We start from the raw sequence: 23,105 nt of genomic DNA, 5'->3' as shown, positions 1-23,105 counted from the left end.
TTGGAGAGGGGCTCTTCACTCATCATCTGAATCGTGGACTTGAACAGAATCTGAATCGTGGTCACTTCATGTCATAAATTCCTCTTCTTCTTGAGAATCATCATCGTTTTTGTTGTCTGGTACCGTACAGAGTTGAACTCTGGATCCTCGTTGAGTAAACAATCAAGTTTGTTGTCTGTCAGGTTTGATATCACTATGCACAGTGATATAACCACTTGTTATGTGTTACCTTTTAATTCAATTAAAAAGGAATGAAATAAAAGTGAAGGAAAAATTACTTACATGACAGGGCACATGGCATACTTTGTACACTGAGATGACACACTTGCAGTTTATTTTAATTTACTGTAGCTCAAGTGAACCTATGGCAACACAAATTCTCACTATGCTAGCTTAAACAATAATGCAGGAATAGGTAGGAGCTTGCTATTGTAAAACAATAATGGAACTGTGCACTACAATGTTATTTGCAGTTGGTGCATTTTATACCATAGGCGCACCTGCTCGAGGGTTAATATCTTTTGTTATAAAATGAAATCAGTATTTGTTTCATGACTTTGATTCTATTGTTGACTTGCAAACAAATATAAATTCTGTAATAATTATAAATATTTTGAAGAAGAACTACTAGGATTCTTAAAGTATTTATTTGGCTCTATTTGAAAACATATTAGCGAAACCAGCTCCTAATTAATTCCAAAATAATTACCAGGTTTGTCAAAAGTATTGTTTGTATAACTATATCTGTTAATTTCATTATTTAAACAAATAATTTGTGGTAGCTGAAACTGTTAAAAAGAAGGAATTTTTCATTGTATTCAGTTAATTGAATGAGTTATGTTTTAATTGTAATTTCTGTATCTTAAACAACGAACAATGTATAGTTTCAGTGCCTATTATTGTGAGGTTATATAAAGGCCTTGTTTTTGGCCCGGAGACAGTCAGTCCACCGATGATTTTCAGAGGGAAATTATGTACTGTTTCAAGTAACAACAATGCATCAACTTAAGAGTGGAATTAGTGTAACACAAATAGGCCTTGCTGTGGGTTAAAACAATGACAGTGTCTGTTCAATTTATTAGAGAAATAGTGTCACATGTTCCTTAAAATTCTGTAGGATCTGTGAACTGTGTGGTTAGGATTTTACTGCTCACAGATGTTCAACAGCAAATTATTGTAACAGTATGCTGATGTTTGCCTGCAACCTATTAATGAGGCTCAACATTTACCAGTAGTGAACTGGCCACATAATTATGTAATATTGAGGGGTAGTGAACAGTGAAAGTAAAGAACTGTGAAATGCATCTTTGCATGTACTCAGTGTTGAACTTCCAGCCCCCATTTTTCAGCAAGCATAACAATGCAGTACATCAAAATCGAGGACTATCAACGCAGAAATAAAGCAGATGAATGTCACAAGCTCTTTCTCTGTTGTGAATATCCCCACAAATGAATCATATGTTTGGGAAGTTAGCACGCTTCTGGAGCCTGTATTTCTGTCATTTGATTAAATATGTTGTTTCTTGATTCCTATCCGACAAGCATACCCACGTGATTTCCGAAAGAGTGAAGTTTTATCAGTGCAGAAATCAACCCCATAAATCTTATCACACTTGGGCTGTGGAAATGCTGGAGTTAAGTTTTAAGTGTCACTTTATCACTAAATATCAGTAACCTTATGTAGATACTATGGTTAGACATGCTACTATATGGGTAATCTCAAATAAGGAGCTTTGACTAAGTGCATAGCGAATAGAGGATCCTCAGTCATAAGAAGTACTCAAGATTGCAAAGGCACTTGAAGTTTCTCATGTCACTGGCAATCAATTAGATTCCTGGGCTGATATAGCCACAGTCAATTCAGACAGCAACAGGGAGATGTAGCCTAGCATGGCCTTGGAAGTGAAGGTCATGGTGGTGCAGTGTATTCCACACAGACACAGCCACCGCAGAAAACTTTCCACAAGTCCCTGCCCTCTTGCCCAGCCTGTTTCATTCAACACAACCAATCAGCCCACCTGCAGATTGTACATCATGCCATAAGAATGGTTATATTGCAATTGTAAGAACTGCTCGGTGTGCTTCAGTGGCGCAATTCACATCTCAACCCCTGGACATTAATATTATTGGTAAAAGTTTTTTTCCAAGTAAAACAAAACACTCCTAATCTCTCAACATGAGACAATTTGATTAATGTAGTCAGTGATGCTTGTGGAGGTACTGCAACTGTTTCTAATAAACTGTTCAGTGATATGTGTAGTGATGGGACTCCCTTAAGCCTTCAGGTGGATACAGGTACAGCAGCCTCACTACTGAATTCTAATACTTACCTAAGCCTTCATTCCCCTCAGCTGTCAACTACTTTATGTCATGTTGTTAGTTACAATAGATAGCACATTCTGCTTCTTGGCCAGTTTACTGCAGAAATGATGTAAAAACCAGTGGTTTAGCCAGTTACTTTTCTAGTAATGGACAGTGCAATTGCAGAAAATTTGTTTGGTTTGGGAGCTTTCCAGGCTTTTGGATTCACAGTCTAAGATTACATTCATTTAGTGTCAGATCTTGCACCCTGTCAAGGGTTGGGTGATTTATGCAATGAATATTTGTCCTTTTTTGCCCAGCCTCAGCAAGGCTACTGGCCATGTAGCACACCTTACTCTCAAATCTGAGGTGCAACCCTGTTTTTTTTTTCCTGCCAGACCTGTACCACTTTCACTTTACACTCAAGTGAAGGAGGAATTATACATATTGACAGCTTGAGGCATCATGGAAGCCATTTCGTCCAGTCAATGGGCTACACCCTAAGTCATTATCAAGAAGCTGGCGGGCAAACTGTCTTTGTGGTTACTTTAAGGCAACAGTCATTTTACATTTGACATATATCCCACTCCTTGTCCAGATGAAGTTATAATGAATCTGGTAGGCCGACAATATTTTACAAGACTCGATTTTTGGAAGTATATTTACAGGGTGACAATTATTGAACTATATGAAATAAAATCATCATAACTTCTGAATGGTTTGCTTTAGAATGTTCAGAATGCATGGTTGGCCATGGGACATCGTGGGAATTAGTATGATTTGGTTTAGCGACAAAGCCCACTTTCATTTGAATGGATTCATCAATAAGCAAAATTGGTGCATTTTGGGGACTGAGAATCCACATTTCATGATCGAGAAGTCTCTTCACCCTCAGCAGGTGACTGTGTGGTGTGCAAAGTCCAGTTCTGGGATAATCAATGTGATATACCTTGAAGGCATGGTGACTGAACAGTACTTAAAGGTTTTAGACAATGATTTCATCCTCATTATCCAAAGCGACCCTGATTTTGACAAGATGTGGTTCATGTAAAATGGAGCTCAAACACATCAAAGCAGGAGAGTATTCGATGTCCTGGAGGGGCACTTTGGGGACCACATTTTGGACCTGGGGTACCCAGACGCCACTGGCAAGGACTTCGTTGGCCACCATATTCTCTAGCTCTGAACACATGTGACTCCTTTACATGGGGCTATATTAAAGACAAGGTGTACAGCAATAGCCCCAAAACCATTGCTGAGCTGGAAACAGCCATTCAGGAGGTCATCGATATTCTGACTTTTCAGCGGGTCATGCAGAATTGCACTATTCGTCTGCACGACATCATCACCAATGATGGCAGGCGTATCAAATATTTCGTAACCTAAATCCAAATATCTGTAGTGACATTTATGTGTTGAATAAAGTGTGTGCATGCCACAGGATTTGTGCTTTTTTTCATATAGTTCAATAATTGTCACCGTGTACAAGTGCCACTTGATGAAGAATAACGCCAGCTTCTTGCTGTGAATACACTGTACGGGCTCTACAAGAACAACCATTTGGTTTTTAGCACTGGAAGCACACCTGCCATTTTTCACCATTATTTGGAACAGTTTATTCAGTGTATTCAATGTTGTATCAATTACCTTAACAACATTGTCGCTACCAGTCTCACTGCCAAGGACCATTTTTACAACCTTCAACTTTCGTTTAGACCTCTTGTGATGCAGGTCTTAAGTGTAATTTGGAAAAGTCACATTTCTGCCAAACCATCTGTCATATACTTGGGACACAATATCTCTTATCAGAGGACTCAGCCAACTGACAGCCACATAGCAACATTGCAGATCTCACAAGCCACTCAAATGTGAAGGAGCTTCCAAGCATTCTCAGGCAAAGTCGCATACTACCGCAGGTTCCTCCCACAGGCAGTTCGGTTTCCTATCCTCCTTATCAGCTGCTTAAAAAACTTGTGACAGTTGAGTGGGTCCCTGCCTGGACCTTTTGCATTAAAGGTTAGGTTAGGTTAGTGGTGTTTAACGTCCCGTCGACAACGAGGTCATTAGAGATGGAGCGCAAGCTCGGGTTAGGGAAGGAAATCGGCCGTGCCCTTTCAAAGGAACCATCCCGGCATTTGCCTGAAACGATTTAGGGAAATCACGGAAAACCTAAATCAGGATGGCCGGAGACGGGATTGAACCGTCGTCCTCCCGAGTGTTCCACCCTGTGCTTGGCCACCTATCAGCCAGGGCTCCACCTTGTGGTTGCAACGAATGCTTGACAATTTTGCGTGGGAGCTGTGTTGTCTCATCTTCATGCTGATGGTTCAAAGTAGCCCACTGTTTTTGCATCAAAGACACTGAATGATGTGCAGAAGAATTACTCTCAAACAGAGAAGGAGGCTCTTGCTATTATTAATGCTATCAAGAAGTTTCTTGTGTTTCTATGTGGCATTAAGTTTCATCTGGTGACTGATCACACACTATTAGTGACCCTTTTTGGTTCCACAACCCACTTGCCTGACAAGACAGTCCATAGACTGCAACAGTGGGCCCTGTCTCTTAACACTTTGGAGACTAAGCATAAGCACAGGTCAGGCCACAACTCTGTGTTAAAAAGACCGCATCTGAGTGCAGATCAAGCCACAATTTTCGTGACTGGACTCATTTCATATGAGAACAATGTTTGAACATTTTGTTAACTGTCCCTTGACTGATGCTTTCTGTTGTCAATTTATAGAATTATAATGGAAGAAACATTAGCAAATGTAGCAGCTGCTCTCGAGAATAATTGAGCCAAAAATTTCGTGCATGTACTCATTAGGTTTCATAGTTTGCTATAATTCTGCTACAAATATGCCACATTTATCATGTGAGCAAGAAATTATGGTGGCTTACGTGGGAGTAATTATACAACAACTCACCTTGCACTTTTTTATTGGGAGCCTAATTATATTTTCTTCCATCATTATTTTAGAATTTATAATCTGTTAAAGAACTAAATATGAAAAATAAATCTCTTTTAGTATGTATTACTCTTGAAGATAAATCAATTACATGTGTGCCAGTAATGCTTTAAATAATGGCATAAATGGCTGGTTCTCCTAGGCCCAATATTCTTCTAAGTGGATAGTCTCCAAGGTGCTAAGAGATGCAATTATGATACTCATTTCTGGCCGAAAGCTCAAAATTCAAATGCAGTTGCCTGACCTAATTTGCAGCTTTACTGTATGGTTCAATGATAATGGCGTCCTCTTGGGTAAAGTATTCCGGAGGTAAAACAGTCCCCCATTCGGATCTCCGGGTGGGGACTACTCAAAGAGGACGTCGTTATCAGGAGAAAGGAAACTGGCGTTCTACGGATCAGAGCGTGGAATGTCAGATCCCTTAATCGGGCAGGTAGGGTAGAAAATTTAAAAAGGAAATGGATACATTAAAGTTAGATATAGTGGGAATTAGTGAAGTTAGGTGGCAGGAGGAACAAGACTTTTGGTCAGGTGATTACAGGGTTATAAATACAAAATCAAATAGGGGTAATGCAGGAGTAGGTTTAATAATGAATAAAAGAAATAGGAGTGCAGGTAAGCTACTACTAACAGCATAGTGAACACATTATGTGGCCAAGATAGACATGAAGTCCATGCCTACTACAGTAGTACAAGTTTATATGCCAACTAGCTCTGCAGAGGATGAAGAAATTGATGAAATGTATGATGAGATAAAAGAAATTATTCAGGTAGTGAAGGGAGACGAAAATTTAATAGTCATGGGTGACTGGAATTCAAGAATAGGAAAAGGGAAAGAACGAAACATAGTAGGTGAATATGGATTGGGGGTAAGAAATGAAAGAGGAAGCCGTCTGGTAAAATTCTGCACAGAGCATAACTTAATCATAGCTAACACTTGATTCAAGAATCATAAAAGAAGGTTGTATACATGGAAGAATCCTGGAGATAGTAGAAGGTATCAGATAGATTATATAATGGTAAGACAGAGATTTAGGAACCGGGTTTTAAATTGTAAGACATTTCCAGGGGCAGGTGTGGACTCTGACCACAATCTATTGGTTACGAACTGTAGATTAAAACTGAAGAAACTGCAAAAAGGTGGGAATTTAAGGAGATGGGACCTGCATAAACTGACTAAACTAGAGATTGTACAGAGCTTCAGAGAGAGCATAAGGGAACACTTGACAGGAATGGGGGAAAGAAATACAGTAGAAGAAGAATGGGTAGCTCTGAGGGATGAAGTAGTCAAGGCAGCAGAGGATGAAGTAGGTAAAAAGACGAGGGCTAGTAGAAATCCTTGGGTAACAGAAGAAATATTGAATTTAACTGATGAAAGGAAAAAATATAAAAATGCAGTGAATGAAGCAGGCAAAAAGGAATACAAAAGTCTCAAAAATGAGATTGACAGGAAGTGCAAAATGGCTAAGCAGGGATGGCTAGAGGACAAATGTAAGGATGTAGAGGCTTATCTCACTAAGGGTAAGATACATACTGCCTACAGGAAAATTAAATAGACCTTGGGAGAAAAGAGAACCACTTGTGTGAATATCAAGACCTCAGATGGAAACCCAGTTCTAAGCAAAGAAGGGAAAGCAGAAAGGTGGAAGGAGTATATAGAGGGTCTATACAAGGGTGATGTACTTGAGGACAATATTATGGAAATGGAAGAGGATGTAGATGAAGATGAAATGGGAGATACAATACTGCATGAAGAGTTTGACAGAGCACTGAAAGATCTGAGTCGAAACAAGGCCCCAGGAGTAGACAACATTCCATTAGAACTACTGACAGCCTTGGGAGAGCCAGTCCTGACATAACTCTACCATCTGCTGAGCAAGATGTGTGAGACAGGTGAAATACCCTCAGACTTCAAGAAGAATATTATAATTCCAATCCCAAAGAAAGCAGGTGTTGACAGATGTGAAAATTACCAAACTATCAGTTTAATAAGTCACAGCTGTAAAATACTAACTCGAATTCTTTACAGACGAATGGAAAAACTGGTAGAAGCTGACCTCGGGGAAGATCAGTTTGGATTCCGTAGAAATATTGGAACACGTGAGGCAATACTGACCTTATGACTTATCTTAGAAGGAAGATTAAGGAAAGGCAAACCTACATTTCTAGCATTTGTAGACTTAGAGAAAGCTTTTGACAATGTTGACTGAAATACTCTCTTTCAAATTATGAAGGTGGCAGGGGTAAAATAAAGGGAGCAAAAGGCTATTTACAATTTGTACAGAAAGCAGATGGCAGTTATAAGAGTCGAGGGGCATGAAAGGGAAGCAGTGATTGGGAATGGAGTGAGACAGGGTTGTAGCCTCTCCCCGATGTTATTCAATCTGTTATTGAGCAAGCAGTAAAGGAAACAAAAGAAAAATTTGGAGTAGGTATTAAAATCCATGGAGAAGAAGTAAAAACTTTGAGGTTTGCCGATGACATTGTAATTCTGTCAGAGACAGCAAAGGACCTGGAAGAGCAGCTGAACGGAATGGACAGTGTCTTGAAAGGAGGATCTAAGATGAACATCAACAAAAGCAAAATGAGGATAATGGATTGTAGTCGAATTAAATCAGGTGATGCTGCGGGAATTAGATTAGGAAATGAGACACTTAAAGTAGTAAAAGAGTTTTGCTATTTGGGGAGCAAAATAACTGATGATGGTTGAAGTAGAGAGGATATAAAATGTTAACTGGCAATGGCAAGGAAGGAGTTTCTGAAGAAGAGAAATTTGTTAACATCGAGTATAGATTTAAGTGTCAGGTAGTCTTTTCTGAAAGTATTTGTCTGGAGTGTAGCTATGTATGGAAGTGAAACGTGGACAATAAATAGTTTAGACAAAAAGAGAATAGAAGCTTTTGAGATGTGGTGCTACAGAAGAATGCTGAAGATTAGATGGGTAGATCACATAACTAATGAGGAGGTATTGAATATAATTGGGGAGAAGAGGAGTTTGTGGCACAACTTAACAAGAAGAAGGGACTGGTTGGTAGGACATGTTTTGAGGCATCAAGGGATCACAAATTTAGCATTGGAGGGCAGCGTGGAGGGTAAAAATCGTAGAGGGAGACCAAGAGATGAATACACTAAGCAGATTCAGAAGGATGTAGGTTGCAGTAAGTACTGGGAGATGAAGAAGCTTGCACAGGATAGAGTAGCATGGAGAGCTGCATCAAACCAGTCTCAGGACTGAAGACCACAACAACAACAACGACCCTAATTTTGATAAAGGTAAGGTACTTTATTTTAACTTAATGACAAAGTTTGGTGGACAGTGGATGAATTTTCTAGTAACAGTTCTCACATCACTCGAGCCATCACTGCTGACACTGTTCTTTGTCAAGTGTGACAATATGTTCAATAAGAGTTGCCCAGGCACCCTCCAGCTCATGTACTAGATTGTATCCACATTTTCTTTTTTATCGAGACACAGACTCATGATGGTGTTCTTTTGTTATCCTCAGAAAATGGTGTTCCACAAGTTCTAGCAGCTCTTCAATGTGACATTCTTCACCTTATGCATCATGATCATTGAGGAGTCTCATGCTTGCTGCCATGTCTGCTGGTCCAGGGTACATCAGGACATTGAACATTTAATTACTGCTTGATCTAAATGTGCAGGTTATCAGTCCTTGGACCAGAAATGTGATTCTCGATAGCCTGAGCTGTCACAGCTGTGGGAGTGTCCATGTCAGCATTGCTGGCCCCTCTTTGGATGCTTACTGTTTGGTGGTCATCACCACGTCCTTCAGTTCCCATACATGTACATCATCAACTGTTGTTGCTCCACAATGGAAGCAACAGTGTGGGCTGTCACTTGTACCTTCTTCATCAAAGGTCTGCTCTACACAATGGTAACTGACAAGAGTCATCAATTCCTCTCTCACATTGCTCATGATTTCTGTGCTCACCATGGTATACACCATACTCATGCACCCCCGTTCCACCCTCAGTTGACCGGGAAGGCAGAACACCTTATCTGCACTTTTAAGACACAGATGAAGAAGTATACTGATGACGCCCTTGCAGACATGGCCTCACACACTTCCCGAGTTGCTATAGGTCCATGACCAACAATGAAGAGAGCCCAGTGGAACTCCTGCATTCCCACCAGCCATGCACAGTGCTGAATTTACTGTTGCCCCCACCACATCCTCCCAGGGCTCCTGCACGACATCCTGTATAGCTGGACCTCCTTCCTCACCTCCCCCTTGTGGCCCCTCCACAGATTCTATCCCTTTATGTTACTATTCCTTGTCCACTCTTCTTTGTTCTCATTTCCAGCCTCCACCAGTTCATCAGTATAGCCATAGACAGCAATCACAGAGTCAGCTAGAGCTGGTTTTTCAGGAGCCATCCCCTGCCCCCACCCTCAATGGCCAGAGGAAATTCCATGTGCAGCTGCCCATGGCAGGGCCCTCACCATCCGGGTAATTTCTAGCACTATTCTCCAATGAAGGCCAACATGGAGCTTTTCATGGCATGGAAGGCATCTGCTGACAGAAGGATATTGCCTTCCTGAACACTGAGCACTGTCTCAGACAATGGGGGAGGGACAGTGGTGTGTCACTGGATGTGGCACTGTGTTACACGTACCACAACAGGAGAAAACTGTGATAACCTGTGGTATCACATCAATCATACTGAAATCTCATTGTCCATCAATGTTCAGCAGAAAGTGTGGTGCTGGCCCATCACATGTTGTTCAGTCAGCCCAATCCAGAGTACAGAAGCTACTCTCGGCCGCCAAGAGGTGGCACCTTCCGATAGCACTAACAGTTGTGCACAGCCACTGTCCAGTGCCACCATGTGGAAACATCTAATGTTTTTCTATTTAACCCCAGAGCAGAGTTCTCTCACTCTCATTCTGTAATGTTCCCTGCAATAGCTAACTTCACTCCTCTCACAGATCACTATTTGTCTAACAGGGACCAACCTGGCAATATATAAGGACGATGTATTGAATATGTTTGTGCTTTCAGCATGAAGTTACTGTATTTTTATTGGTTTTCTCTCATGAGTGTGTATTTTACTACGTTCATGTATACCGGAAAACACAATGTCCAACTGCCATAGTGTTTTACATACAATAATGTCCTCGGTAAAACTTACTGCAGCCTGTGTGTCTGGAATATTATCTAACAGCAAATCATCCAGTGTTTAAAAATCAACCAAAAAAGTTTTTTGTTGGAAACAGAAATTCTTTAAACTGCATGAAAATGGATCCTACTGGGATCTTCCTGCAGGAAATTGAGTAAGTTATTGACGTTCCATATGAAATTTGTCTCTTAACATCGAAAAAAAGAAATACTCTTACCATTGTGAGACGTCAATCAAACCATTCTTAAAGCAGCCAGAATTGTTTTCGAAGAATGTAGTTGGTGAAAAATGGGAAAAATACCTCTTCCAACAAGCAACATAGGCTTCAAGGAATGGCCCTGAATGTGAAAGATCAGCAAGTTAAAATGTCTCCATATTTTGTCTTGCAGCATGACGATTGTATTGATATAGCTGTATACTGTTGATCTGTGGATGAGAAGAAAATAATGGAATAAATAGTCTTTTCTAAAGACTTGGAAACAACATGAAAAGATTCTGGTGTATTTTCCATCATTAATGGAATTTCTAGTTGAAAATGGTCTGTCTTCGGATGGAGTTATGGGAATGTATACTGACAGAGCATGAGCCATGTTAGGTTCACTTTCTGGCTTCCTAAGAATTGCCAAAAGAAAAAATCATTATCTTATTGGCTCTCACTGTATGATCACAGAGAAGACCTATCTTCTAACACATTAACTGAGAAGCTAAACACTGCACGGAAAGTGGTTGTCAGTGTAGTTAATAAAATTAAGTCAAGTGCTGTAGATACTCATTTTTTTTCTGAGTCCTATGTAATGATATCAATGTGAACAACAGTCCTTAATCTTTCATACACTAGTCTGATGGCCTTCAAAGGGCAATATACTTTGCAGACTGTATGAACTGAAATGTGAGGTCTAATTACTTTTTTTGAGTCAATGAAAAGCTAATCTTCATCATTCATACACTGATGACAGCTTTATATTTTCCCTTGCATACCTTGCATACTTCTTTGAAACCCTTAATAATCTGAATTTGAAACTATGAGGTAGAAAACATCACAATAATGGATGTCAATGATGCCAAAAGGGCCTTTTTGGAGAAGATAATGCTGTGGTAGCATCACCTGGATTCTTCCATTATTAACTTTTTTGTTATTCCCTCGATTCAATGAACTTTTATATAGGCAATAGTGTGGGGTCAACAAGGGGAGAGTTGTCATCAGGAACAGCTCGAAGAAGAGTTCAAACTATATTTTCCTCACTTGTTTTCAGGCGTCTGTAAGTGCAAATCAGCAAGATCATCCTTCACAACTCATGTGCATGCACTTCCTGATGAAATACAGGGAAATGGAATTGAACTAAAATGTGGTTCAAATGCTGATGAACATTTTCAACAAGTGGGGTTGGAAAAATTTTGAGTCAGTTTCCTTTATATTTATCCAAGAGTGGCAAAAGGAGTCTTATAAGTCCTCATACAGTTCTCATCTACAGTACATACCTACTTGAGACAAAATACCACAGTTGCCTAAACATGAAGAGTGGCCTTAGATGTGCTTTACTTAGTTTAAAACTGAATATTGAGGAGTTGCTTAAATAAAATCAATTTAAACCATCTCATTGATGTTCTGAATTTTCTTGTGACTTTCATCTCATAAAAAAAAATGTTGGATGTGAAAAGTTTAGTCACGTGAAAACAATATCATTAGGTATTTAAGTAAGACATAAAGACGTTCCCATTTCAACTGCCAAGTCCTTTGAAACACTGCACTTTTGTATTACTGTCAAACGGGGTGATTTTGGACACCGGGGCGAATTCGGACAGTATGGCTTATTTGCTCTTTGTCAGTTATTTTAAGCACAAGATTGCATTTATCACTTTCCACAACTTTTATTTTGTGTCAATTGTTTCCCTAGGTGAATAACTGATGAATAGTCTCAGTGTTAAAAATCCATGCATTATCGTAAAGTGGAAACTTTCTATTGTTGCGCCGAGCAGGAAGTTATTGTGACCGTAATTGTCGATGCGCTCAGTAGCTAACAGCAATGAGACAACTTCTGTACAAGTTTGTTGAGTTTCTCATGCAAAGTTATAAAATAACAATGGTTTTTATAAAACTGTGTACTGTGTGGGGTGATTTTGGACAATGCCAGGAACATATAAGAGCAGGAGAGGTGCTACAGTACAGTGTAATTATGACCCGGAACTTTTAGATAAAGCTGTTCGTGATATTCAGAGTGGTAAATTATCGTACAGAAAAGCGCGTGATTTGTATGGTATACCTAAATCAACCCTACAAAATAAAGTGCACATCTGAAAAAAAATGGAAGGACAGCCAGGGCTAAATAAATAAGAAGAAGAAGAAGAAGAAATGTTGAAGCAAGGTATCTTGAGGGCTGCACATTGAGGATTTCCCTTCACTAAATTGGATATTAGATATTTATTTAAAGGCTACCTTGATAAGTCTGGCCTAAAAGAGAAGAAATTTCGTAATAATTTGCCAGGAGAAGAATGGGTGCATTTATTACTCAAATGACAGTCGGAAGATCTTTCCGTTTGCGTAAGATGTTTTTCTCCAATATCAAGGCAAAGCTGGAAAATCTCCCACCTAGCAACATGATCAACTATGATGAAACCAACATGTCAGATGATCCAGGTAAGCAGCAGATAATTACGAAACGAGGGAGTAAGCATGCTGAAAAAGTGATGGACTCATCAAAATCTAGTGTCTCAATAATGATGGCAGCTAGTGCTGATGGTAAACTGCTTCTTCCATACGTCCTTTACAAATCAGAGCATTTGTGAGACACATGGCAAGAAGGTGGACCACAAGGAATCCATTTCAATAGGAACAAAAGTGGATGGTTTGATCTGCCAGTATTTGAAGACTGGTTCTTTACAATCGCTTTGCCCGATTTGAAGAGGAAAAATGGGCCAACAGTTATGATTGGAGACAACTTATCCAGTCACGTCTCTTTACGTGTTGTTGAAGAGTGTGAGCGGAACAATATTTCATTCATTCTCCTTCCCCCAATAGCACGCACCTCCTCCAACTGCTCGATGTAAGCTTCGTCAGGCCAATGAAACAGCATGGCGAGCTGTATTAACTGATTGGAAGAAACACACTCATGGGATCATTTCCAAGGATGCCTTCCCATCTCTTCTGAAGCAACACTGACTAAGATTTCAGCAAACTCCAAGGAAAACATAAAGGGTGGATTTTTGCACCACGGGCCTAATCCCTTTTGATCCAGATTATGCCTTACAAAAATTGCCTGATAATGAGGAGAGCCAGCAAAGCAATGCAGACGCAAGGTCTTCCACTTTTGAAGAAATGCTCAAAGAAATTCTCTATCCTCCAAATAAGCTTGGTAGCTCCCGCTGCTGCTGCAGACTAGGCGTTCAACCTGGAAAATCAGTCACTGGCCGAGATTTTCAAGGAAACAGAAACAGTGCTGAAACAAGTGACAGTGCCTCTAGCAGTAGTGAAAGTGAAAACAACACATCATCCAATGAAGTTTTACTGCTGAAAGAAGAGGCTTTTCTTGTTGCAGAGTACAAATATAAACGTGGAAACAAGGAGCAAACAAGGCCGTTGGGGGTCGGGTTGTTTGGGGATGGAGACCAGACAGCGAGGTCATCGGTCTCATCGGATTAATGAAGGACAGGGAAGGAAGTCAGCCATGCCCTTTCAAAGGAATCATCCTGGCATTTGCCTGGAGCAATTTAGGGAAATCACAGAAAACCTAAATCAGGATGGCTGGATACGGGATTGAACCATCATCCTCCTGAATGCGAGTCCAGTGCACTAGTCACTGCGCCATCTCGCTCGGTGCAAACAAGGCAGTTTGTTGGAGTGGCCACAAATGTTGGTGCTACGGAAATAAGTGTGAAATTCTTGTGCCCACACGAGAACAGTAAAAACATATTTGTGTTTCCTAATGTCCCCCATGAAGACACAATACAAAAATTGCAAATTTCGAGAATACTTCCCACAGCAGTTGAGAAGAGAGGAATGTTCATTTTTAAAGAATATGTGCTTTAGACTCGCAGACAATCGTTTATTTAAAGTGTTTGCAACTTAATTTAGAATGATGAGTGAGAAAAATTATTTTGACCTTTTAGTTAAATTACTTTGTTTGTTTGTCTGTTTCTAATATTACAGTTAAGAACTGTAAAAAAAATTAATTAAATTCTTGCATAATAAAAACTTATCTCTAATATATAAAATTCATTATATCATTCCATATCACTTATTCGTAACAAAGGGCTACCTTAAAATGTGTAAAATGTCACCAAAATCAAATAAAAAGCATGTAAAATATTTTAAAAAGGCAGTAACTGTCCAAATTCGCCCTCTATATACTGTAACTTCGGACAGAGATTTAAAAAACACATGTGTCCGAAATCACCCCAATCCATGGGGTGACTTCGGACACTATATTTAACTGCCTCAGATAAATATACCAACACATACACTTTCTGGTTCTGGGATATTTTATTCATTACACATATACCCTAGCACTTCCATAACAATCAATTTCATCTAACAATATATACAAAAGTTACAATCAACATAACGACAAAACTGTCCGAAATCACCCCGTGTGATGGTACTCTGCATTTGATAATCCTTTTTTTATTAAAATGTGGATTGCACATTATTGTCAAATAAAGTTCTCCAATAGAGGTAAAAATATTAATAAATAACATAATCAAACACAGAGAGCCACAGCTTTTGCTGAATGTTAGTTACATAATTATTTGCGTACCCTAAGCCTCGTAAGCGTCCATCTGAAAATCTGGCACATAGTGAATCAAGATCATTAAATTCTACAAAAATGATATAATATTGATGATGTCTACTAATTTAAAATCAAAAGATGAAAAAGCATCCATCCCAAAAACATTTTGTGCCTGGTGTGCTGACACAGGTAAAAAAGTAATTGGATGGCTGTCTTTGTGCAGAGCCATTACTGTGCATTTACTGCCAAGAAGTCTGTGGTGCTTGCTGTAAGGCTGTAACCTTTGCAGCATCAGCTGAAGAGACACAGAACCAATATGAGCATAAGTTTCCAGAACCTCAACACCTTCTCCCCCAATCACTTCACCTGGTCCTACTCAACATAACAAGCCACATTCCTAGCTGTCTACCTCCACCTGAAAGATGGCTACATCAGTAACTCTGTCCATATCAAACATACTAACCACCAGCAATATGTTCACTTCAACAGCTGCCACTCAATCCATACCAAGAAGTTCCTTTCATGCAACCTAGTCACCTGTGGCCGTTGCATCTGCAGCAACGAGCGGTACTCACTGACGCCTTTACAGACCGTAATTATCCTCCCAACCTTGTACAAAAACAAATGTCCTGTTCCTTATCTTTCCAGTCAACCACCACCTCCCAAGGTCTCACCATCCAGCCACAGAGGGACATTCCTAAGACTGAAGCAACTGAATTACATTCCCTGCCAAGATTTCGACTACCTCTCATAATGCCCTGAAATGAGAAATGCCCTGCCCCTATCCTTCCCACCCCTCCCACAGTGGTATTTCACTGTCCAACGAACCTGCATAATATACTCCTCCATCCCTACACAATCCCTGGCCCCAACCTCTTACCTCATGGTTCATATGCCTGTAATAGACATAGATGCAAGACCTGTCCCATACATCCTCCCACCATCACCTACTCCAGTCTGGTCACAAACATCACCTATCCATCCCACCAAAGGCAGGGCCACCTGTGAAACCAGCCATATGATCTACAAGCTAAGCTGCAACCACTGTGCTGCATCCTATGTGGGCATGACAACGAACAAGCTGTCTGTCCGTATGAATGGCCACTGACAAACTGTGGCCAAGAAACAACTGTACCACCTGTTGCTGAGCATGTCACCCAGCATGACATTCTTCATTTCAATGACTGCTTCACAGCCTGTGCATATGGATCCTTCCCACCAACACCAACTTTTCTGAATTGCACAGGTGGGAACTCTCCCTGCAATCATCCTAGATTCCTGTAACCCTCCTGGCCTCACCCTTCGTTAATCATTGTCATCACCCATCTAGCCCCTTCCCTGTTCCCATTCGAGCACTACACAGCCCTCTATTCCATCAATGCACACAGTCTTTATACTCCTCTCCTTTTTTGCAAACCCCCCCCTCTCTCTCTCTCTCCCCTCCCCTCTGTCTAATCTTCTGACTGCACCTAGCTGTCCTACCCTCTCTCCACCTCATCCCTGCACCCTCCCCAGTAGCACTTTACAGCACTCCACCCCTACCCTGCTATCCCTTCCCCTCCCCCTGCTCTCCCCCCCCCCCAACCACAGCCTCTTCCTTACTTGTCTATCTGTCTGTTGTCTATTTTTGACAAAGGCCTTGTTGGCTGAAAGCTTATTTTGTGAGTCTTTTTGTTGTGCCTTTCTGCAACTCAGCATTTCCACTATACGGTGAGTAGCAACTATCCTTTTCATAGCATTGTTACATGCTATCCTGGATTTTCCATTGTTTGTTCTTGTTCTGTAAGTGACCTTCATGTCTGGATGAAGGTATTCAGACATTTGGAAATTGAATTGCAGATGCAATATTGGTACTTTCAGTTAGAGATCGAGTGAGGTGGAACAATCTTTAGCACACTGGACTTGGATTCAGAAGGACAGTAGTTCAAATCCCTGTCCAGCTATCCATATTTAGGTTTTTTGTGAGATCTCTAAATCATTCAAAGCAAAAGCCATGATCATTCCTCTGAAAGGACACAGCCCAGTTCGTTCTCCACCCTTCCCTGACCTGAGCATGTGCTCCATCTACATCTACATCTACCTACATTGATACTCCGCAAGCCACCCAACGGTGGCATCATTGTTAATGGGACATTAGATTTTAATCTTCCTTCTTTCAGCTAGTGATTCTCATGCAGCATGTAAATAATACATTATATTTAAAGGGATAATTATTTTCATGATTATGCTTGACAAAAAAATGACCTCCATTTCTTTTAAAGCTGTTGTTGAATCAAAGACAAGTAAATTATCAAAATTTTCAGTTAGATGTTCGTTACTTGGAGACAGAAAAGTTATATTTATAAATCAGCTAAAAGCATGCCTTATTTCTAACCTCCTCGATACAATTACAGGATTTTGCTCTTGGAAACTTGAAGCTTGTTCAAGAGGAAACAGACATATGCTGAAATGTGATTGTATGTACTGCTCTGAAGGGAAATCATTAAATAAATATTTGCTTTTTATAAAATAGTTTCTCAGATACACCTCTTTGCAATTACATTAATAGAAATTCTATAACAGAAACAATAAAATAAATATTTAATGAGTTTTTGAGCAACTATCCTTTTTATAATTATCTACATATATGGTATTCATACTGAAAAAACACACAAATGTTCAAAATCACCCAGCTTGTCACTGCAGTGACTATTTAGTATTGACATGAATAGGAAGGGCAGCAAATTAAGGTATCATTTTTAAGAATGGCTTAGACCATCACCTTTAGCATATGTCTCTCCCTTCCTTTCCAAAACATCCTATTTAGTCTACAAGAATAAAACACGTTTGCTGTCCCTACACTTTAGTATTCCTCAATATTTAAAATACTCATCTGTACATGGGCAGCATTTACCCATGCCTAAATATTAATTATTTCTGGTATTTATTCATAGACGAATGCTGCCTATTGACATACGTTTATAGCCTCTAACTGGTTTGTTGCATATCATTATTGTTATGCAAATGATCTATAGAATTCTCATTGCACCAACAGATCATCAAATTGTGAATTACAAATATGTGACTTTCAGAGCTAAAATAATATTTTATGGAATCATTGAGGGTAAAATAGGTGAGAAGAATAGGTTTGTAAAAATAGCCTAGATCTGACTCGTAGAGACATAAGTGTGCAGAACTCCTACTTCTTCTTCCCTTTCACTTCATCTCCATGTGCAGCTTCAGTCTGCCTGACTTGCCTCCCATTAAATTATTCCCTTTCCCTCCATTCAACTTCTTTTCCTAATCTTTCATCCATCTTTACTACTCTTACTCTGTTAAGCATGAGCAGCATTCTCCTGTATTTCTTTGTTCAACCACATCTCACTTCTCAGACACATTTCTTTCTACAACTTCCCAGGTATTGTGAAAAATAATACTTCTTGTTAAGTGCATGTTCAATTATTGCACAATTACAGTTTTTTAAAAAACTGTTTCTTTGTCACTGCCTACAGACTATTCACAGCAATTTCAGTAACAGTAACTGTTTCTTGTATTCACAGTCTTTCCCCATGATCTTGCCTCATTATCTCACACAAAGCAAATGTTGTTTTCGAATATTAGAAGTTAATTGTTTACTTGCTGTTCATTCTATTATACATCATCCATAGTTAAAATAAAGCACATGTCTTGTCTGTTGTAACTGACTCTTAAAGAGGGTATACGTTTCAGCATCACTTCTACAGCTTGTGATCTGTAGGCTACAGAGAAGGAGGAATACATTTCAGCATCACCTCTACAGCCTGAGATCTGTAGGCTAAAGGGAGGAAGGAATATTATGCCTTTTTCTTTTTACTTTATTTTCCTCTATCTACCTTACTGTTCTTGGACTTTAAAATATTTCCTCAGTTTGAATCATTCTAGTAAGTAACAGTAAGTTCTCTCTCCAACTCTATATTGTCATCCTGTTTCACAGAATCTATCATTTTATAAACAAATACTAAAAGTTATGATACCAAGCAAATTAATTACATGTGTCTAAAAATATTTAATAATCAGCAATTCTGCAACTGGATTCTTATTCTACTTTAGTTCATCTTTAATTTGATCTATTGGTCATGTCCCTGCCACTCTTATTAGCAAATTCATATATCCTTAAATTTATGGGATTTTATCTGTTTTTAATATTCTATAACTCACAAAACAATAAAGCTATAATTTGCTGTCTAGCCTCATTTTCTTCCTCTCTGAGACCTTTTCATCAGTATATCACACTCTTATAGAATTTATGATTTCATACTCTTCTCATTCTCATGGTCTTGCCAGCCCAGGCACACGGTCAGTGTGCAGACTACGATCGTGCTGGTCATTTCTAGTTGTTGTTGACTGTCTCCTGCACTTCTGCCTTGGTCAGCCTCTCTGTTTGCCTATCAGCAACTGATACATGACCAGCTCTCATCATCAGCAGTATCTTGTCTCAGTCGTGTCCTCATTTCTGTTATACATGGGGTCTGCCCATCAAAAGCCAGCATCCATTGCCACACTTCCTTCTCAACCAAGCGGACTGCACTCGCACATGCACTTTTGGGCATAGCTCAGAGGCTTGTCATATTACAAGATGGGAGTCCTAAATCATAGTGATGTGGCTGATTTAGAAGTAACTGGACCACATCCAGAGACTATTTATATTTCAACATCAAAATTTCACTGACAAGAGGGAAGAATCAGGACCACATAGTTTGTGTTCACCAGGTGGCATGCCACTATCAAGCTTAAACTGTATATCTCCATGCAGTATGCTATGCAGTAAGAGCATAAGACACAGTTAACAGTGTTCCATGTACAAGAGGGGAAAATTAAACTCAGTTGCCTCCTTGTTGCTCCTCAATAACAGTGACTTGGTGCTGAAAATGGGCTATATGTCAGCACTTAGTTTTACCCTCTCTTAGTTCTATCTTCACTGGTAAACTTGTGAACAATATTAGCTTTACAATGTTTCAATTCCATCACTCAAAGTAAAAATTATATTTTTAAAGAAGCAAATACACTCTAAAACAAAAAAAGCAGCACACCATGAAGGAATTATCCATATGAGATGGAAATCGGTAGAGGTGATGTACATGTACAGACAGACAAATGATTACAATTCCAGAAAAATTGAATGTTTTGTTCAAGAGAGAAAGCTTCACAAACTGAGCAAGTCAGTAACATGCTGGTCCACCTCTGGCACTTACGCGAGCAATTATTAAGCTTGGCATTGATCGAAAGATTTGTATGTCCTCCAAAGGGATGATTGTGAATTCTGTCCAATTGATGTACTATGTCATCAGAATCCTGAGCTAATTGTAAAGCCCTGACCATAATGCTCCAAATGTTCTTAGTTGGTGAGAGATCCAGCGACCCTGCTGGGCAAAGTAGGGTTTGACAAGTACGAAGACAAGCAGCAAAAACCCTCACTGTATGCAGGCATGCATTACCTTGCTGAAATGTAAGCCCAGGATGTCTTGCAATGGAGGGTAACAAAACAGGGTCTAGAATATCTTTGACATACCACTGTGCTGTAAAGATGCTGTGAATGACAACCAAAGAGGTCTTGTTGTGAAAGGAAGTAGCATCCCACACCATCACTTCTGGTTGTTGGGCTGTATGGTGGATGACAGTCAGGCTGGTATCCCACCACTGTCTGGGGCATCTCCAGACACATCTTCACTGGCCTTCAAGGCTCAGTTTGAAGCAGGACTCATCACTAAAGACAGTTCTGCTCCAGTCAATGAGATTCCAGGCCAAAGACATGTCTGCAGATGCCCCGGACAGAGGTGGGGTACCAACCTGACTGTCGCCCACCATATGGCCTGATAACCAGGAGTGATAGCCTGGGATGCCATTCCTTTTCATAGCAGGACCTGTTTGGTTGTCATCCATGGAACCCTTACAACATACTGGTATGTCGATGATATTCTATGCCCAGTTTTGTTGACCTTCATGGCAAACCGTCCTGAGCTTACATTTCAGCAAAATAATGTCCACCTGTATATGACGAGCATTTCTACTGTTTGTTTTTGTGATTGCCAAACCCTACCTTGGCAAGTGAGGTCATCAGATTTCTCCACAATTGGAACATTTGGAGTATTATGGGCAGGGCCTCCAGCTCAATATTTCAATGTTCTAAAGTATGGATTGGACAGAATTTGATGTGATGTTCCTCAGGAGGTTTCCCAGCAACTCTTATCAATACGTGCAAAGCCAAATAACTGCTTGTATAAGGGCCAGAGGTGGACCAACGCATTATAGACTTGCTCAATTTGTGAAACTCTTTCTCTAGAACAAATCATCCAGTTTTTCTGATTTGTTGTCATTATTTGTCTGCACATTACATCATAACTGTTAATTTGCATCCCATTCAGATAATTACTTCACAGTGTGTAGTTTTTGTAGAGAGTATTTTATGAATGTCATGATTTACCACCAAGAACTCCTGATAAAACTTCTTAACTGGACAACCACTTTCAATTCACAGATCATCATCAGGTTCCTGTATACCACAAATGTGATACAAAATTACTTCATTAATAATATGTAATGGAAGTAACAAATATGACTCCATGTTGCCACCACATGCCATCACTGAGTGAAGAGACTAGCCTTTCCTTCAAATGATGTCAGATATGGTAGCATTCACTTCAGGCCTTATACTGTGACATGTGTTGCCACCACATGCCATCACTGAGTGAAGAGACTAGCCTTTCCTTCAAATGATGTCAGATATGGTAGCATTCACTTCAGGCCTTATACTGTGGCATGTCTTAGCCACAAGCATTTGGGAAGAGTTACATTTGTATATATCAGTTCTACAAGATAAATTCTATTCACAAAGACGTTGTTATGATGGTAATTTTCAGCCAAGTCAAGCTCTGCACTACATGCATAGCATTCAATCACAGCATATCATTTTTTATTGGGTTACAAAGGTGTTTACTATATTGGTAAACATTTTCTGAGTATTGTACCATGTCATGGTCTTTTATGTGAAATGGTCTGGCTGTGGCAACCTACACAATAATGTCAACAATATTGTTCACTTTTATAACTAATTTTTTGTTTTTATCAAATGTTACCCTCAAATAAAGAATTACTTATCTGTTTACCATATCGCATCAGTAATGCAGTATTCTTACATTTTCAGTATCTCTTGGAGACCATAGGATCAAGTGATGAAAAACTACAGGAAGCTTCTGCTGGATGCCTAAGCAACATTAGAAAACTAGCGCTTTCTGCAGAAAAGTTTAAGAACAATGAAGTTCCATTTTGAATCAATTAGAGACAATAAAATCTGAAAATCTGAACATAAAAATTTACTGAATGTACTAGTATGATTCAGACATATAGCAAGATTTCACTGAGTACTATTTAAAAACTGTCATATATTTTTGTATAGTCTTAGGTTTTATGATACATGCAGTAATTTTGTACACTTTTAAACAATCAATGTACAGAAAATTCTGCATCTTTAAGGCAAAAGACATTCACAGCCACTCGTTTTCTGCAAACTTTCAGATACTTCCAAGAAGCAAGAAAAATAAGAAGATACAGGGAAAACTATTGACTTGAAGTGATGTGTAAAGTATTTGACAATGTTTTTGTCCATCTTTATATACTTGTGTGCTATTCAATTGGACATCTGTAACAGTGAGAAAGGGTCACTGAAAAACTCCTAACATTTTCAAGACTTAGTAACACAAAAATTCAATAACATAAAATTCAAGTATGAAAATTCAGGAATGAAAATATTGATATTAACCGTACAGTGTAATTCTTAATAGTGGGCAAGGAAACGAAGCTAGTTCTTTGTCATTAATGACATTAGTTTTGAAAAGACATTTAAATTCTAAAAGTCATTCTTACACATTTGGTGCTCAGCAGCTTTGAGAAATTGCAAATATATTGTTTTAATAATTATGTATTTGGTGTAATAATAATAATAATAATAATAATAATA

General features: G+C 39.3%; 1 protein-coding gene across 1 annotated transcript in view; it reads left to right on the top strand.

Annotated features, from left to right (window-relative positions):
- The window catches only part of LOC124799106 (armadillo repeat-containing protein gudu), a 205,876-nt gene extending 183,458 nt beyond the window's left edge, over positions 1-22,418 (top strand). The window contains exon 11 of the mRNA XM_047262645.1: positions 22,293-22,418. Coding sequence (XP_047118601.1) covers positions 22,293-22,418 — 126 coding nt within the window. The remainder of the gene's footprint in view (positions 1-22,292) is intronic.
- The last annotated feature ends 687 nt before the right edge of the window (positions 22,419-23,105 follow it).

This window comes from Schistocerca piceifrons, chromosome 5, assembly GCF_021461385.2.
Source record: "Schistocerca piceifrons isolate TAMUIC-IGC-003096 chromosome 5, iqSchPice1.1, whole genome shotgun sequence".
Taxonomy (NCBI): Eukaryota; Metazoa; Arthropoda; class Insecta; order Orthoptera; family Acrididae; genus Schistocerca; species Schistocerca piceifrons.
This window is presented reverse-complemented; position numbering and strand designations above follow the sequence as displayed.